At 40.3% G+C, this 20507-nt stretch overlaps 1 protein-coding gene across 13 annotated transcripts in view; it reads left to right on the top strand.

Annotated features, from left to right (window-relative positions):
• The window catches only part of col25a1 (collagen type XXV alpha 1 chain), a 302148-nt gene that overhangs the window by 133600 nt on the left and 148041 nt on the right, over positions 1 to 20507 (top strand). For 11 of the 13 annotated variants that reach the window (XM_031792270.1, XM_031792264.1, XM_031792266.1 and 8 more), the window contains exons 3-4: positions 8156 to 8200; positions 14908 to 14915. In XM_031792270.1, coding sequence (XP_031648130.1) covers positions 8156 to 8200; positions 14908 to 14915 — 53 coding nt within the window. The remainder of the gene's footprint in view (positions 1 to 8155; positions 8201 to 14907; positions 14916 to 20507) is intronic. The other 2 variants (XM_031792275.1, XM_031792274.1) reach the window with 1 other exon arrangement.

Genomic DNA, 20507 nt, shown 5'->3' with positions numbered 1-20507 from the left:
TTTATGCTCAGCTGAACTGCAGAAAAAAAACAGCATTTTCCCAACATCCATCAAGTCTATGTCTAACAGAGCGCTGGTGGCTCTTGGTGTGGGTATTCCGTTTGGGTATTTAAGGGGGGGGGTTTAGTGTCAATGTTTTCCAAGTTGAGTACAGCACTTGTTGGAATGACACTTGGATGATAATGAAGTGTGAGGAAAGAATATAGTGTTGCATCCAGTGAGTAATTTTTTACTTTTCTTGCAGTCCTACATCCAGGCACATTGCTGATCCTAAAGTCCTACCCATACTGTGATAAGGCCATCACAGGTCATTTGAAGTTGGATTAGTGCAAGTAAAACTTGTGCATTGCAGCTTCTACATTACAACAGTAATTTGTAAAAGTGAGCCCCCCTGATACCCCCTTCTCCTCTTGCCCCCCCCCCCTCAATGCCTCATGTTTTATTTTCCTGTTGACGAGGGGGTATCTGTGACATAACAGCCTGTACCAGTTACCCTGGCGTGTCTAGGCCATAGGGGGAATAAACCTGTAGGGAACAAGCAACACTAGAGTGCTGGCTGATATACTGAAACTCAAGCCCTGGGGTCAGAGGGTCGTATATAGAAGGGGAAATGATTACGATCATAGCCCCATAGCACGGATCAAAGAGGATGTAAATTATAGCCTGTGCATCATTTTCAGGGTCAAAGCGAAGGGATGCACACAGCATGTGATAATTGTGCTTTCTTTAGAGTATATGGTTGAAGTCAAGTCTTGTGGAAGGCGACCAGGGATGTTGCTTGAGTAAGTGGGTGGACTCCGGGGCCTGTATTCATAAAGTAGGATTCTCATAGTAGGAGTGCTGATCTGGGAGCAGGTCCTCTATGTCCATTCATTATAAAATAAAAGGCATTAGGGCTGTCTAGTGCCTAGTTTTTCGAGCGTTGGGCCAGTAACCGAACGGTCGAATCCCCAAGCTGACAAGGTAAAAATCTGTCGTTCTGCCCCTGAACAAGTCAGTTAACCTACTGTTCCTAGGCCGTCATTGTAAATGAGAATTTGTTCTTAACTGACTTTAAATTTAAATACATGTGTTTGTCTGATTTGGACACACGCTATACCAGAAGAAGTACCTTGGGCTTTCTGAGTTGGTGTTTTGTTTGTCCATGTCTGACAGGCAGTAGGCAGTGAAATTCATGGAACATATGTATTAAACATGTTGTATTTTAGATTTTATTTAAGAGGTTTGCTGGGGGGGGCTGATGTCAAGTTCTACAGCGACAGATTATCCCAGTGCAGACAAAGACTGGCACCTTGCAATTCTCTCCACCTACTATGGAAGTTGGTCGAAGCCTGTTGACATGTCAGTGTACAAAGTTTAATGAAAAGATGTTGATATCTGGGTGCATTTAAAAATATAAAGGAGTGCCGCACACTCGAGGAGCTCAGATGCAAAAATACTTATGTCCAACGTTTCGACAGACAAGCTGTCTTCATCGGGGTATAATTACATTTATATAGTGTCAAAAGACACACACACAGGTGTCTGTAATCATTGCCAGTTGTGGTTAATTATCATTCAGATCAAAGTCTACGTTGAGACCGAAGGGAGCAAGGGTCTTTAAATCAAAGATCCAGGCAGCCTCTCGTTTTAACAATAAATTGTTGAGGTCACCCCCTCTCCTAGGGAGGGTGACATGTTCGATGCCAATATAAAGTAGAGACTAAATCGAGTGGTTTTCTTCCAAAAAGTGGGCCGCAAATGTCAAGTTAGTTTTTGCACCTAATGGTGCAACGATGCTCCAAGATACGTACTTTTAATTCGTGCTTTGTTTTACCCACATCATTTTTTACATCAAGGACAAGTTATAAGATAAATAACTTGGTGGAGCACGTGATAACATCTTTGATTGGGATCTGTTTCCCTGTTTGGGGGTGTTTTAAGGATCTACATTTATAAGTGCCATTGCATTGAGCACAGCTGTTACATTTGTAGTTTCCATCCAGTAGGTACACAAATAGACGTTGTCCAGGGATATCTTGGGGTGGTAAATCTGAGTTTACCGATTGATCTCTGAGGTTTGTGCCCCGCGAGATATCTGGGTGCATGACACAAGCCCGGATATTTTGGTTCTCACAGAGACTTTGCTCGATCCCGGATAAGGACATTGATATGGCTGATTACAGCATATTCAAGTATGACCGACTGAAATCAACTGTTGTGGCATCATGTTCTCTAAATAGCACTAAGTCCCAAAGATAAATGTGTATTTTGGCATATGGCCACAATACAAATGTATCTGTTGCAGGGATTTACCACACTGGCGCAAGCTGTCGGTACTGAGTATTTTAAACCTTTGTCATCTGAATTAGTTGTTTTAGGGGATTTTGACTTACATTGGCTTACCCCGGCCTCAGACCATTTGAAAGAAATTTGTCTGACTTCACCTGAATCAATTTATTGTAAAACCCCCACCGATTAATGTAAAATAAATCCAGCAAACTCCTCACTGACTGTAACGAGTGCACTGAGAGTCGGGAAGCAAGTTCAGGGAGTGAGTGTTTTAATAAATAAACAGAAAACTGACCATGACACACAAGCAACGCACTGACATGAAAACAGAATAAATAACACCTGAGGAAAGAGCCATGGGGAGTGACAGATATAGGGAAGATAATCAAGGAGGTGATGGAGTCCAGGTGAGTGTCATGAGGCGCAGGTGCACTAGACGATGGTGACAGGTGTGCAGGATAATACGTGACACTGACAAGTAGTCCTGCGGTGTCTTTGCTTATGATGTATTAGAGATACCAAACATATTAACACTGATCCTCGTATCATTGTGAAGAGAAATGTTTGTTTTTTTATCCCCCACAAGCTTTTCTTCATGACAGTGTCTTCAGAAAGTATTCATACCCATTGTCTTATTCCACATTTTGCTGTGTTACAGCCTGAATTCAAAATTGATTAAATATACAGTACCAGTCAAAAGTTTGGACACACCTATTCATTCAAGGGTTTTTCTTTATTTTTGACTATTTTCTACATTGTGAAATAATAGTGAAGACATAAACAATATGAAATAGCACATCATGTAGTAACCAAGAAAGTGTTAAACAAATCAAAATAGATTTTAGATTAATAGCCACCCTTTGCATTGACGACAGCTTTGCACACTCTTGGTATTCTCTTAACCAGTTTCACCTGTAATGCTTTTCCAACAGCCTTGAAGGAGCTCTCACATATGCTGAGCACTTGTTGGCTGCTTTTCCTTTACTCTGCGATCCAACTCATCCCAAACCATCTCAATTGGGTTGAGGTCCAGTGATTGTGGCCAGGATATCTGATGCAGCACTCCATCACTCTCCTTGGTCAAATAGCCCTTACACAGCCTGCAGGTGTGTTTTAGGTCATTGCCTTGCTGAAAGACAAATGATAGTCCCACTAAGCGCTAACCAGATGGGATGGCGTATCCCTGCAGAATGCTGTTGTAGCCATGCTGGTCAAGTGTGCCTTGAATTCTAAATAAATCACTGACAGTGTCACCACCACACCATTACACCTCCTCCTCCATGCTTTATGGTGGGAAGAAAGTCTCTTCTTATTGGTGTCCTTTAATAGTAGTTTCTTAGCAGCAATTTGACCATGAAAGCCTGATTCACACAGTCTCCTCTGAACAGATAATGTTGAGATGTGTCTGTTGCTTGAACTCTGTGAAGCATTTATTTGGACTGCAATTTCTGAGGCTGGTAACTCTAATGAACTTACCCTCTGCAGCAGAGGTAAACCTGGGTCTTCCTTTCCCGTGGCGGTCCTCATGAGAGCCAGTTTCATCATAGCTCTTGATGATTTTTGCGAGTTCTTGAAATTTCCCGTATTGACTAACCTTAACGTCTTTAAGTAATGATGGACTGTCATTTCTCTGTGTTTATTTGAGCTGTTGTTGCCATAATATGGACTTGCCAAATAGGACTATGGTCTGTGTACCACCCCCTACCTTGTGACACACAACTGATTAGCTGAAACGCATTAAGAAAGAAAGAAATTCCACAAATTAACTTTTAAGATGGCACACCTGTTAATTGAAATGCATTCCAGGTGACTACCTCATGAAGCTGGTTGAGAGAATGCCAAGAGTGTGCAAAGCTGCCATCAAGGCAAAGGGTAGCTACTTTGAATAATTTGCTTTACACTTTTTTGGTTAGTACATCATTCCATATGTGTAATTTCGTAGTTTTGATGTATTCACTATTATTCTAAAAAGTATAAAATACAAAAAAATATATACAGAAATATCTAATTTACATCAGTATTCACACCCCTGAGTCAACACATGTTAGAATCACCTGGCAGTGATTACACTGGTGAGTTATTTTGGGTAAGTCTGTAAGAGCTTTGCACACCTGAATTGTAATATTCTTTTTTTTAAATTCTTCAAGCTCTGTCAAGTTGGTTGTTGATCATTGCCAGACAGCCATTTTCAAGTCAAGCCATAGATTTAAGCCAATTTAAGTCAAAGCTGTAACTAAGCCACTCCTGAACATTCAATGTCACCCTTGGTAAACAACTCCAGTATATATTTGGCCTTGTATTTTAGGTTATTGTCCTGCTGAAAGATGAATTTGTCTCCCAATGTCTGGAAAGCAGACTGAACCATTTTTTTAATGTAGGATTTTGCCTGTGCTTAGCTCTATTCTGTTTCTTTTTATTAAAAAACCACCCTGATCCTTGGCGATGACAAGCATACCAATAACATGATGCAGTCACCGCCATGTATGAAAATGTAAAGAGTTGTACTCAGTGATGTGTTGTTGTATTTGCCCCAAACATAACGCTTTGTATTCAGGACATAGAGTAAACATTTTTACCGGGTGTGAATACTTTGAAGGCACTGTATATATATATATATTACTCTGACGTTTCCTCTATCAGCTGCATGCCTGACCCTGAATTAGCTCTAGAATTGTTCTCGTTTATTTTTCATCTCTCTGGCAGTCAAATATAGAACAAATCAGGCTTGGGTCAAGGTTGGTAATTTGCAGCTTTTCGGGCAATTGAAAAATAGATGGAAAATCTCGCTCCTTTCTAAGTTCTTAGACTGCTGGTGATCTGAAGACATTTTGGGAAAGAGTTAATGCACCCTGGCGTGGAAATTCCTTTCCTTCCCTGTCTACGCAAGTTGTTTCTTTTAATAAGCATTTTACCTATGCAGGCTTTTTATTTGAAAGGAACGGTGGTTTAATTTACCCTGGTCTGCCAGTCGACTGCTTGCCCCTCTCCCAGCCTCTAAATGACTTGATGGAAATTGTCAACTTCTAGTGAATCTTTATTTTTCCTGTAATACAACTAGCCGGTTTCATGAAGTTGGCTTTAGCTAGCTCAGATTGGGAACCTATCTACCAAAAATCTATTTCAGATTATCAAGTTGGAGTATCTAGCTTGGCTTGCCATCTTAGCTGGCTTGCCTACTGGCAAGGTTGGTAGAAAAGCAAGCAATAACTAAATAAGACTCATGTTCCGTTCAATCTTTTCCCCAGATTTTAGCAGAGATGCAGAGTAGCAAATGTAGTTTATAAAAATAAAATAAAAAACACCAATCAGGAGGATACAGACAAGGGGTATGCTTAGATATGCAGAAAAATAGACCATTTTTTTATATAGAATTAAGCATAATGATTATTACTCTAGAATGCAGGAAAAAACAGTTTTGGGTGTTAGAAAAATTAAAAATTCACAAATTTACAGACAATGGGTTTACAGATAATGGCTGATTTGCTTGAAGATCAAGATGTCGTTGAGACAAAGAAAAATGAACCGATTCAACATATCCCTCCCTCAGGGTGTCACTGACCAATGCTTGAAAGACTGCCGGTGAGCTCGATAATCCGAAGGGCATGACTAAATATTCAAAGTGGCCACTAGGGGTGTTAAAGGCAGTCTTCCACTCATCTCCCTCTCTGATTCTCACCAGATTGTAAGCATTTCATAGGTCCAGTTAGGTGAAGAATTGGGCCCCTTGGACCAACTCCAAAGTGGAGGACATCAGGGGTAGGGGGTAACCCTACCCTTTCCCACCTGGACAAAAGGAACACCTACGTGAGAATGTTATTCATTGACTACAGCTCAGTGGTCAACACCATAGTGCCCTCAAAGCTCATCAATAAGCTAAGGACCCTGGGACTAAACACCTCCCTCTGCTACTGGATCCTGGACTTCCGGACGGGCCGCCCCCAGGATGGTGAAGATGGGTAGCAACACATCTGCCACGCTGATCCTCAACACTGGAGCCCCTCAGGGGTGCGTGCTCAGTTCCCTCCTGTACTCCCTGTTCACCCACAACTGCATGGCCTGGCATGACTCCAACACCATCATTACGTTTTCAGACGACACAACAGTAGTATGCCTGATCACCAACAACGTTACAATTCAGGTGTTCGATTGGGTTGAGGTCAGGACTCTGTGCAGGCCAGTCAAGATCTTCCACACCGATCTCGATAAACCATTTCTGTATGGACCTTGTTTTATGCATGGGGGCGTTGTCATGCTGAAACAGGAAACTGTTGTCACAAAGTTGGAAGCACAGAATCGCCTAGAATGTCATTGTATGCTTGTGTATGCTGTAAAGTTAAGAACCCTTCACTGAACCCTTCACTGAAACTAAGGAGCCTTGCCCAAACCATGGTAAACATCCTCAGACCATTAATCCTCCTCAAACAAACCTTACAGTTGGCACTATATGCATTCAGACAGGTAGTGTTCTCCTGGCATCCGCCAAACCTAGTCTGTCAGACTGCCAGGTGGTGAAGCGTGATTCATCACTCCAGAGAACGCGTTTCCATTGCTCCAGAGTCGAATGATGGCGTGCTTTACACCTCTCCAGCCGGCGCTTGGTTTTGCGCATGGTGATCTTAGGCTTGTGTGTGGCTGCTCGGCCATGAAAACCCATTACATGAAGCTCCCAATGAACAGTTCTTGTGCTGACGTTGCTTCCAACGTTCCAATGTTTGGAACTCAGTAGTGAGTGTTGCAACGGCTCACAGACTGTCAGTGTGTCAAAGCTTGCTTGCGATTTGTACGCGCTTCAGCACTCGGCGATTCCGTTCTGTTAGCTTGTGTGGCTGTTGTTGCTCCTAAACATTTCCACGTCACAATAACATCACTGACAGTTCACCGGGCAGCTCCATCCGGGCAGATATTTGACGAACTGACTTGTTGGAAAGGTGGCATCCTATGAAGGTTCCACGTTGAAAGTCATTGAGCTCTTCAGTGAGGCCATTCTACTGCTAATGTTTGTCTATATAGGTTCCGTGGCTGTGTGTTCGATTTTATACACCTGTCAGCAACGGGTGTGGCTGAAATAGCCGAATCCAGTAATTTGAAGGCGTGTCCACATATGTTTGTATATAAAGTGTAGATCTGGATAGAAATCTGGAGTGAAAATTGAGCGGTGAGGTTTGTCTTGCTTGGTTCGTTTAGATTTGACCTCCTCAGATGATGATGGATTATGGCAGGCCCGTTTTAGTTCTGTGTTGAAAAGTCAATTACGTTTCAAGACATGTATTTAAATACTGTAACAACCATAAGCCTTGCAGAGTATCCTTGAGAGAAACCTGGTTTTGACATCCAGTCCCCCATAGCAAAGCATGTTCATTTCCCCCAAAAACGAGCTACATTTTGGGCAAGCGGCTCTTAGATCCCCAGAGGTCGTCCGGAAAGCACTGCAGTCGAGTTCCCAGCATGTCAAACTTAGCAATGCGTGTAATTGTTTTACTCTTCCGGCTGAGCATTAACAGATTGATGCTGTTCACGAAAGGCGCAAGAGAAGACGGAATCTGAAAATGATGTTGCAAAAACAAATTAGAAATCAGGGCATCCAAGCTAATAATAACACCACGAAAAAGAAAGAGATGAAACCAAAAGGATCACTTTTGCAGCAAGAGAGTATGTCCCCATTTCCAGTTGAGTTTGCTTCTAAATTGTGTCTAAATGCTTAATGAACCTTGGGATCCTTGAGGTGCATAGAAGATCCAAAGACAATATTTTGACACGGTCTCCTCCGCCTCCCTATTGGGGTTGTTTGAACCGGAGGGCATTTAAATGCAAATCGCAAATTATAGAATAGAAAACTGAAGAAAGAATGGAAGCCCTGAAATATTTTGTGCTTCCCTCTATGCAGGCCCGCCAGGAAAGCGGGGAAGAAGAGGCCGGAATGGCGAACCTGGTAAGTGTGTGTACTCACAGATCTATTCCAAGTTGGCTGGACCTCCAAGTGAGATTTTTTTCTCTCTCCTGAGCTGACTCACCAACCTCAGAGCAGCCCAGGCCCAGCCTATTTGGGAGGAAACGTGTTTGTGTTGACACTCCTACAGATATGAAGTGCTATGAAAGGATACTATTTTGAATTAGCAGGGGGAATATATATATATGACAGGCGTACATCCTCACCGCAACGCACAGGGCTAAAAGCGATAAAGGACATTGTAGCCTTGCACACTGCTATGTTGCGACTTCATGTTGGCCATGCATTGGACCAAAGGTATTGCTCTCAAAAGCAATTTGAATGGGAGGACAAAATGAGGTCCCTGTTTTTAGTAAGGTAGTGTTTAGGGTTTAGCATAAGAACCACAGAAATCTAAGGAAGACATTGGACCACAGATCCTGTTTCAATAATTCAGCCGAGTTCAATTGTAGACGATACTTCGGCATTGTTTAATGCAACCCTACCAATAAACATCTATTCATGTTAATTTCAAATGTCAATATTGTGTGAAAGTACTACACCAACACTTTTCAGGCAAATGCTGAGAATCAGAGTAACTTCCTGCAGCTAAATCTACCAGAAACAAGCTAACACGTGTAGCGCATGGTGTCCTCAGTGGCACAGCGGTCTCTAAAGAGCAGACAATGCAAAACAGGACGACAATCACTCCCATTAGGTTATGATAATAGCCTAATCCCAAAATTGCCTGTGGAGCTTGTTGTTAGGCCAGCGGAACAAGCCAAATCTACAACACGTGGGTCACTGCGGTAGGGTCACCTATGGGCAGGTTAGAGAGGACACGTTTCATTTTGCCTCCTCATCTCATCAACCACAGATGACCTCGGGGGACTGTCATTCTCTTCCAGAATCTCTGTAATGCCCACAAACCTCTGGACAGCTCGATCATCAGGGAACATTCCCATATGTCACACCTGTTTTAAGGGATTAAAGGGAATAAAGCATGTGTACTTCTCATAGATTGCTGGGGTAAATTCAGGGTAAAGTAGTTCCTTGGTACAGATGTCAGAGACCTATACTGTACTGCATTATTGCCACAGAATGTAAAGCTCTGCACCACCTACTTTTTAGAACTAAATATTCCCCAGTATCAAATAACTTTCATTATTTAATCTGTGTGCACTAGGCCTTATGGGGGTTGTAGAAGAAAGTAGGTATCTAAAAGCATGTTTAAGGTGTAGTTCTCCCCCCACAAATTAAATATGTGTATGCATTGAAGTCAGTGATCTACTGTATCTTGACAAGCGGAACAAGCTTTCCCCCTGTTGTGTTTCATTGAATTGGGAGAACAAATTAGAAAAAACGAAATTGTGTTTTGCCAAACATTACTACTAAAAGGGACACTTCGTTAGGACTTGACTGTTTTTAGTGAACCTATGGAAAGGAAGCTTAGACAGTTTGTGTCAAGAACTCCATGTCATTAACCAGTTTGAGACTGCAGGCAGACCTAGTGGGTGACATTGGACTGCATTATTTAGAAGGTTTCCTTTTTTTGTCTGTAAAATGTCACAGCTCTTTGAGAAGTTTAATAATTTATAACATTATACCTGCCCACACAGAACACTTTTTTTTTTATCACTTTGGTGCATTTTGCTATATAGTATGTGGTACATTTTCACAACTCTTCGTATAAAAATCTAAACAGGTGATCAAAATAGCTATGTTTCCTTTACAATGAGTACAAAAAAACATTCACAAAGTCAATTGTTTACAGCACCAAGTCACACTTTCAATTTGCATACATATTCAATCGAATGATCAATGCAATATTCACATTACTTTTGATATGATTTTCTTGTAATAGTTAAATGGATTGTTAACACATCACTTAATCATACTGCTCAAAACTGATAACTACTGAATCAAAATAATTCTGTAACCAATAATAGATGGATGTGGCTGTAAATGCTACATAATCTTCCCCCATCAGCCAGTGTGCATCAATACAATAAGACAAAGTGTAGAGTCACTTACTCTATGTAATACCATTTGAAATTATGGAGTAGTGTACAATGCACTGCTGAAATACTTCGGTAAATTACAGTATATTCCACTCTGATATACTGTAAACTGATTGTTTTAGCTGATGATACTTAAACAGTTAGTCACAAGTCACATAGAAAAGTTTATCTTGTTCACTGTTGCATGGGGCAGAAATGGAAATACATACTGTACACCAGGCTACACCAATACCTTTTTACTATAAGCTTCTGCTTTACAAAACAATATCAATTTCTTCTACGTATGTACTATATAAGGATACTGAAACGATACTCCCAATCTTCTTCTGTATCATCCACCGTAAATTCATTAAAAATCCTACAATGTGATTTTCTGGATTTTTTTCTTCTCATTTTGTCTGTTATAGTTAAAGTGTACCTATGATGAAAATTACAGGCCTCTTGTCACACCCTGGTCAAAGTATTTTGTGTTTATCTTCATTTATTTGGTCAGGCCAGGGTGTGGCATGGGTTTTTGTATGTGGTGTGTATGTATTGGGATTGTAGCTTAGTGGGGTGTTCTAGTTAAGTCTATGGCTGTCTGAAGTGGTTCTCAATCAGAGGCAGGTGTTTATCGTTGTCTCTGATTGGGAACCATATTTAGGCAGCCATATTCTTTGAGTGTTTCGTGGGTGATTGTCCTTATTCCTGTCTCTGTGTTAGTTTACACAAGTATAGGCTGTTTCGGTTTTCGTTGCGTTCTTTGTTTTGTAGTGTTTGTATTGATTTGTGGTTTACGTTTGTTTATTAAACATGGATCGCAATCTACACGCCGCATTTTGGTCCGACTCTCCTTCACTACAAGAGAACCGTTACACCTCTCATCTTTTTAAGTGGGAGAACTTGCACAATTGGTGGCTGACTAAATACTTTTTTGCCCCACTGTGTATATATATATATATATCTGTTGTTTACACATACCTTTAAAAAAAAGATAAGGGTGTGGATCAGAAAACCATTCGGTATCTGGTGTGACCACCATTTGCCTTATGCAGCGCGACACATCTCCTTCGCATAGAGTTGACCAGGCTATTGATTGTGGTCTGTGGAATGTTGTCCACAGACCACAATACAGTGGCTGTAATAGTACTGTGTTTAGGTCTGAAGCCAGATTGATTACTAGAACAAGTATTGTTAATTAACAGTTAAAAGAGTTTGCAGTTGCCTCTAGAATTTTAGCCAAACAGGAGAGCTTAGAGATGGGCCGATAATGATCCAATTCACTACCATCACCTCCCTTGAGGAGTAGTAAAACAAAAGCTGTTTTCCAGGATTTAGGACTCTTTCCTACAACAAATGTTTGATTAAAAATATGCGTCACTACACCAGCAATAATAGGTGCCGCACACTTGAGTAAATATGGATCCAGATTGTCAGCGCCTAATGATTTCTTAGAATCTATAGCAGATAGTGCAGATAAGACCTCATCTTCTATGACTTTTTGAAAATTAAAAACCTGCTTACTGTTTTCCACATCAGCTGAAGGCCGAGGGACTGAAACAATAGACCGGTTAGGACCATGTTGGCCATTTTTTCTTTCAAAAAGAAAACCAGCAGAAATAAAATGCTTAAGTGTTATTTCAAGCATTCGTTTGGCTACATGTCAATAGTAATCTTGTACACATTTACCTGAATTCTTATATTAGCTCTGCAACTTTGAATCCAATCAGGAAGCCTTTTGTGGCTAACTCATCCAGTTTTATTGACTCTTGTGTGACACATTGATACTCCTACTGTTTTCAAATCTCGCAGAGAGCTAGGATTGTTACATATGAATAAATGTGTGAAGCCTGATGTCTAAACTTGACTTTCTGGATGTCTGGGTGCATGACACTAACGCTGACATTCTGGTCATCTCAGAGACCTGTCTAAATAATTTGATTATGGATAAGGTTATTGCCATTTTTTGATGTTATAGAAAAAAAGGGTGAGGGCTGTCTATTTATGTAAGCTCTTCTCTTATGGCTTCATGCACTCTTAGCATCTATGTCCCCAAAATATGTGAGCTGTTGGTCATTAAAGTGGTCATTTGGGGTCACTTGAGAGGTGTCACTACAGACCCTGGTTTGATTCCAGGCTGTATCACAACCGACCGTGATTGGGAGTCCCATAGGGCGGTGCAAAATTGGCCCAGCATCGTTAGGGTTTGGCTGGGGTGCCATGTGAAATGCATTTAAAAAAAAAAATACATTTAAATCAACCTTCAGTTACATAAAGGGGTGCCCCGAGGTTTGATACTCAGCCCACTACTGTTTACAATCTATACATATAACATTGTTAATGCTGTACAAAAATCTTTATTTTCATTTGTATGCAGATGATACAGCGTTGTATTCCACGGCTCCATTAGTTGGCCAAGCTTCTTCACATTTGAAGTCAGATTTTCAAGCAATGCAGAGGTCGCTATTGAATCTAAAGCTAATGCCAAATGCAAACCAACAAATATGCATGCTTTTTTCTAGGTCCTATAATCCAGATTTAAATGCATTTGTAATGACTAGTATGACGATTAGTATGACTAGTATGACGGGACAATTTTTTTCTGGAGCGGATGGTCGGTGGGCCAGAACATAATTTCAAATAATTTGTAGACTGCAAATTGACCGCAAGAAGCCCAAACAGATATAATATTTGACGAAAACATAATCATTTCAAACCTTGCTTACATTTCTATATGATCACGTCTCTCTATTATGCATGGGAATACTTGGAAACAGATGTATTAAATTAAAATAACTTGGAGCAGATTTTCTGGTGTTTTTACAGTCTTTTATGTTCATCAATGAAAATTCCACACAATGTTTTTTGCTCAGAAAATCTGGGGGGGGCAAATAAAACCACCCGCGGGCCGACAGTTGGGGAACCCTGCACTAGATGCTGTTTTCCATTGTGCCCTTATGTTTATTACTGGTGATGCTTATAGAACTCACCATTGTGTTTTGTATCAAAAAGTGCGTTGGACCTCTTTGAATGTAAGGAGGGAGCAGCATTTTATTGTCTTTATCTACAAAGCATGTATGGAGACCATTCCTGTGTCTATCATCATTGATACTTTTAGACATACAAATTACCAAACCCTCGGTCTCAGGCTTAATTTTTTAAAAATTGTATTTAACCTTTATTTAACCAGGTAGGTTGGTTGAGAACAAGTTCTCATTTGCAACTGCGACCTGGCCAAGATAAAGCATAGCAATTCTTGGAGAACCCTTCGGTTTCCACAGAGTTGTGTACACCATACAGAGCTCTCAGAAATTAGATGGTCACAATTCCGGTATCAGATATTACAATCAGATATTACATTACGTACATTACGTTTGAGACCCACACTTGGGAAAGTAGATGGGTAATGGTGGAAAAATGACGTAAAATGGTATTTAAGTGATTTCAATCTCAGTTCCGAGTGAAATTGAATTATGTATAGCCATTGATTCATGTAGAATATGGTTAAGTTTCTCCAGCCCAATCCCTCATTGTTGTTTGAACTGCAGACTGAACGTTAATGCTGGAATACAACCAAGAACCAAGTCAACAACATACCGCCTTTTACAAAAAAAAGCCATAAAATAAGTCGCCCTACTCAACGATCGATAAAACAATGTTTTTTATTTATTTTTTATTTTATTTCACCTTTATTTAACCAGGTAGGCTAGTTGAGAACAAGTTGAATTGCAGCCGGAACGCTTTATACTTAACCTCAGTCACAAGGAAGACCAGTGAAAAAAGGCTTATTAAAAGAAATCCCACGTTTTTTTTTAGCTGAGCCGAAGACCAATAATGATTTGTAGGGTTCTGAAGTGAAGCCTGAAGTGCTATAGTGCAGATCCCTTTGAGAAGAAGTGATTGAGAAATAAAGTATCACCTCGCAAAAAGGGGGACATTTAACAAGCTTGCAAACCCTTGAAGCAATGAAATCATGAGACACCTCCAAAAGTAAGTCATGTGACCACCCCAGCCCCTGTCATTGTTGGCCCACAGTGTTGAAAGTAGATACTACGGATAAGTATTTTGTCACACTGCCAGGGTTATATGCCTCGGGGAAAAATAAAGCTGTGATTTTGCAGTTATGCAGAAATATAATGCCTTGATGTAGTGGGTATTGAAACTGGGTATGTCTTGTCTGTCTTTTATTTCAACTTCCGGTATGCAGTACTTAAATGAATGTGTATATTTAAGATATTTTGGGTTATCTGTGGAAGTGTTTCCTGTACATCTGCTTATGTACTGAGGTACCCACACTCCTACCCACACTCCTTGCTCTGGCCAAACACTATGCCATGACCACAGACATTAGTTTCTTAATGAGTCTGTATCTGAGTACCTCCCCAACCCTTCACTGAATGCAAACACATTCAGGGATGTCTGATTGGTCCAGAAACTGATGGGTTGAGCCAGAGCTAGAACACACGTGGCGGTTTGAAAATCCGTCATTGGTTTTGATACTTTGATCGGTTAAAGACGACCCAATTGCTGATGACTTTGTTTTGTACAACGTCCCTCGTGCCCCTCTTCACCACAAACTACTTCAATGTCGTTTTTTTTATCGTCAGGCTAGAGGGGATATGCATGTGAGTGACATTTGAATATACTGTTTATGTTGGACCTCTGAAAAAGTGTATTAACTTTAGCACTTTTGTGTTTATTCTTTTTCAGGACCTCCTGTAAGTATACATGACTTCACAGCCTCTCTGGGTGTGGTATGTATGACTCAAAGGTACAAAACCTCTCAACAGATGCAGATCAATTGATCAAGGGAAACCATGCACTATTGCAACCTACTGTCTGTACCGTAACGCCTAATAAAACACCAGATCATTCTGGTAATGTTGATATAGTGTGTGCTATCAGAAATGCCAAATTAGAGCAAAGTACTTACATTTTATTTTCCAAGTAAAGTTATTTTGTGTTGTACCCACTGAATGGCAAATCTGACAAATCCAGCAAATTCAACCACAATTAGTGTGCGCTGTATATCAACCTTTCAGTTTTCCCAACTTATCTGACTGTATGATTAAAATCTGATTTTCATCCATACGTTCCTCTAATAGGGGACATCTCAGGAAGCATGGTTTGCAATACCCCACTACCAACCCCTCTTGCTGCTAGCCCCCTGCACCCAAAATAAGTGTCTCGCTTCATTATGTGCCAAGTGATCACAGAATCACTCGACCTCCACAGAAGGAAAACTCTTGTTTCTGAAGATGAAGACAATCAAATCAAAGTTCATTGGTTGTGCACACTGCTTAGCAGATGTTATAGCGGGTGCAGCAAAATGCAGTAAAATGTCAAACCAAAAAAATCAAGAAATGTCAGAACGAATCCAATTAACAACCCAAATACCACAGTAACAGTAATCCAAATGCAATCTATACGTACATACACTGGATTAATTTACACAAGATATATTAAGAATGATATGTACAGCAGTAGATATATTACAGTGAGCTATGTCAAGAATCCAGTCTATAAATAAACATGTGGTGTGTATAAATAGTGTAACTAAAATGCAATGTACAGTAGTAGGAATATTAGAATGAGCTATGTCGAGAACACAGTATTTACAGTGCCTTGCGAAAGTATTCGCCCCCCTTGAACTTTGCGACCTTTTGCCACATTTCAGGCTTCAAACATAAAGATATAAAACTGTATTTTTTTGTGAAGAATCAACAACAAGTGGGACACAATCATGAAGTGTAACGACATTTATTGGATATTTCAAACTTTTTTAACAAATCAAAAACTGAAATTGGGCGTGCAAAATTATTCAGCCCCTTTACTTTCAGTGCAGCAAACTCTCTCCAGAAGTTCATTGAGGATCTCTCTGTATTTACAGGAGCACTGTAAATACACAGTACAAAATACCATGGCAAAATGGATAGAATTGCAGGAAATCAGTTAAACAGTATGTTAATAGAAAAGGTGTGTACAGCAGTAGTTATGTAGGATGAGCCATGACCAGAATACAGTATATACATATAAAGTGAGTAAAATAGTATTTAAACATTATAAAAGTAACCAGTGTTCAATGACTATGTACATAGGGCAGCAGTCTCTAAGGTGCAGAGTAGAGTACTACAGTGGGTCTCCCTTTAAAAGTTGCGTCATACTGCAGCACAGCTTGCGGGGTGAGAAGGCATCTTTGAGAAGCTAAGTTATTGACATGACATGGAGCTGTAGGCCTAAGATACTTGTTTTCTGTAGCTGTTTTAGAGGAACTTACTTATTGGCATACAGGCCAACTTCAATATACAGTATATCAATCAATCATTCATTAATTTGTGCATGTCATCACACAGCATACAAGTCATCCATGTCTTTAAATACATAAAAGTATTTTAGTTATAAAATGAAATAACAAAGAGAGCCTTGAATATTTAATCAATGAATTAACCTCAACATGTCAGCTAAAGCGATTGAATTCAGGAATGCATTTGGCTGTTTTTAATATGGGCTGTACTGGAGACTGTAAAACCTTATTTTGTTAGAACAGACTATATGATATATATTTTTTTTAATTTGATTAATTAATTTCAATAATATTATGGTGATTCTGTTCCACGAAAAAATGAAAATGCATTTTACAGCAGCCTATGTAGTTCTCAGGGTTTCCATTTAGGAAAATATGGAGCTGTACAACGTGAACGGTCGGGAGTAGGCCTAGGCTACTAAGTGACTGCAAGTGAAGAGCAAAATGATCGTAACATTTCCACACCCTAATTATAGGCTAACCAACACCCAAATGGAGATTCAGTGAAAATAAAAATCTCATTGATTTATTAAGACCAGTTCCCATGATTGTCTCAGAGCAGCACAAAACGGTGCTGAAATAGTTGACCACACACGGATAGGCTATTGCTTCTAATCCTATTATAACAATTGGATAACTTTGGGAGTTTCAGTGAGCAACAATTTGTTGCCTTCATTAGCCTACTTTATTCCAATATTTCTGTTATAGAGTGATATTTAGTCCCATAGTAATTCGGAATGGATCCATCCAGGTGGATGGATAGATGGATAGAAAATGGATAGAAAACAGTGTATTTGGTGGGATATGCAAAAGAGATGGGATAAGTGACATGCCTCGCAAACCCCATGAATACATTTACTCGCAAACACCCATGAATACATTTAAAGTCCCTAAACCCAGCAAGAGTCTATTATCCTGCTATAGCCCATCAAAGGTGAAATGCTTATTTTGTATTCTTAAAAGAACTCCAGCACAGAGAAGGGAAATGAGCCTTAAATAATTTAACAATGAATAAACTGCAACATGTCAGCTAAAACGATTGAATTGGTGAATACATTTGACTGTTTTTAATATTGGCCATCAACCAAAAACACAGCATCTACCGTGTTAGAAATATGTTATTGAATTCGATAAAAAAGGCATGTTTATTAGGCTACTGTGCAGTGTATTTAAATACAATAATCCCCTACCCTCCTTTACCCTCCTTCTTGATCTCCTTCTTGGCAAGAGTCTATTGTCCTGCTAATAGCCCATCATGGGTGGATGGCTTCTTTTGTATTCCAACGTATTGAATGAATGCATTTTGAAAACATGTTTTCAAAATGCCTCCAGCTGTCCATCACTACTGTAAACCAAGAACAATGAGAATAGGCAATAGAAGCAGGAACAGCATAGGGCTGAGTGACTTACTCCTTCCAGGCTTTCGTTCAAAATAAGTTACATTATTTAAATGGAGTCTGGTGCTCTCTAATGTGTGGATAGGCCACTGGGAGTAAACAGCTACCAGACTACACTCTGGTCAAAGAGTGATGACAGACACAGGAGCCCAGTCTAGGAGTTTAATGATGAACCAGAGTATACATGTGATCTGTGTACAGAGGGAAACAGGATAAAAGAAACAGAAAATGACTACAATGTAGATCCAACAACCAATATTACATTAAACACTAATGTCAACAATCTCTATACACAATTGACAATAAGAGAAAAATAACACATCATAATTGCTCTCAACAGAATTAACATTACAGTTACATCAACTGGTAGGCTATTCACACAATTGTACAAAATGGTAAGAGAACTGGTGAAGAAAGTTACCCCTCTACATAGACATTTACTCCTCTACCCCTCTGTTACCCCTCTACATACACATTTACCCCTCTACATTTACCCCTCAGTTACCCCTCTACATACACATTTACCCCTCTACATTTACCCCTCAGTTACCCCTCTACATACACATTTACCCCTCTACATTTACCCCTCAGTTACCCCTCTACATACACATTTCTTGTATTTACATATAACAATAGCAACAGGAATATTATAAAAGTGAAATAAGTATTTGTTCTGACTTACATCTGATCAAAAACGCACAAATATCCCTGCTAATGAAAACGGTCTGATCTCCACAAAAGCCAACCCTAAGAAATACATTTAGTTGGTTGCCATGGTGAATAATCCAATAATAATTGGTAGGACACATAAAGGAAACATCAAAGAGTCAAAGAGTTTTATTAAAGTTGATCAGAAATGATGTTTGTACTTATTTTGATGCAAAGCCACCAATGAGTGAATCATTTAACTTTATGCTGACAAATCTTCATTGAACTCTCTTTCATTCCGTTTCTTCTTCACATCAGAAAATGACTATGTGTTTCAGGGGCTATCACTCTTTCACACTGTGGTAAATAAAGACTGTTTGTTAATTTGAGTTATTTATGTTTTTAGAGGGAGAGAAACCAAAAGCCCACCATGTCTATTTTTTGAAAATCATCAGACCACAGGTCAAGTGTAATTGCAGCATTGTATTTACCCAAGTTCTCTCTTAACTCCAGGGGCACTGCCAGCAATTTTTTGGTTGTTGCCTGATGCAGGACTCCAGTGCCAGAGAAGAGACTCTCGGACTGAAACATTCACACCTCCATTGAATTAGGAAAATATAGCAATTTGTGCAACAGTTTAGACTAAATCAAATCAAATCAAATGTATTTATATAGCCCTTCGTACATCAGCTGATATCTCAAAGTGCTGTACAGAAACCCAGCCTAAAACCCCAAACTGCAAGCAATGCAGGTGTAGAAGCACGGTGGCTAGGAAAAACTCCCTAGAAAGGCCAAAACCTAGGAAGAAACCAAGAGAGGAACCAGGCTATGTGGGGTGGCCAGTCCTCTTCTGGCTCTGCCGGGTGGAGATTATAACAGAACATGGCCAAGATGTTCAAATGTTCATAAATGACCAGCATGGTCGTATAATAATAAGGCAGAACAGTTGAAACTGGAGCAGCAGCACGGTCAGATGGACTGGGGACAGCAAGGAGTCATCATGTCAGGAAGTCCTGGGGCATGGTCCTAGGGCTCAGGTCCTCCGAGAGAGAGAAAGAAAGAGAGAAGGAGAGAATTAGAGAACACACACTTAGATTCACACAGGACACCGAATAGGACAGGAGAGGTACTCCAGATATAACAAACTGACCCTAGCCCCCTGACACATAAACTACTGCAGCATAAATAAGACTACCGATAGAGCAGCGTTCTAACTCCCCCTTGTGATAGTGTGGTGCAATGAATGACACAATTTACCACAATCTGCCACCATACACTACAAACGGTCACTGTAGGTGGTAGCTGGCTAGTGACAGTGTCTAAGGTTCATAGATGCTGTTTATCAGTCTCTCAGTCCTAGCTTTGACTTTGATGCACCGGTACTCTCTGCGGCTTATAGATGGTAGCGGAGTGAATAGGCCGTCGCTCGGCTGACTGAGATTCTTGAAGATCTTCTTGATCACCAGGTGCTGTAGATGTCCTGCAGGGCATCACCCTCTGGAGAGCCCTGCGGTTAATGTCATCTGACAGTACAGGGGCAGAAGTGGTAATAGGGTCAAACAGGCGTGTGCTCTGTTAAAATAATTTAAGGAGTTGGGAGGGAAAGGCGATTTGAATAGGTAAAATAACATGTGCCGAACAAGCCATAAAAGTAGTAAGTTAATCCGCTGGGAAATTGACTGAGAACATATTCTAATTTACAGCAACAACCTGGGGAATTGTTACAGAGGAGAGGAGGAAGGATGAATGAGCCAATTGTAAGCTGGGGATGATTAGGTGACCATGATGGTATGAGGGCCAGATTGGGAACTTAGCCAGGACACCGGGGTTAACACCCCTACTCTTACTATAAGTGCCATGGGATCTTTAGTGACCACAGAGAGTCAGGATACCCGTTTAACATCCCATCCGAAAGACGGCACCCTACACAATCACTGCCCTGGGACATTTTCTTTTAGATT

This window comes from Oncorhynchus kisutch, linkage group LG16 (assembly GCF_002021735.2).
Source record: "Oncorhynchus kisutch isolate 150728-3 linkage group LG16, Okis_V2, whole genome shotgun sequence".
In the NCBI taxonomy this organism is placed as follows: domain Eukaryota; kingdom Metazoa; phylum Chordata; class Actinopteri; order Salmoniformes; family Salmonidae; genus Oncorhynchus; species Oncorhynchus kisutch.
This window is presented reverse-complemented; position numbering and strand designations above follow the sequence as displayed.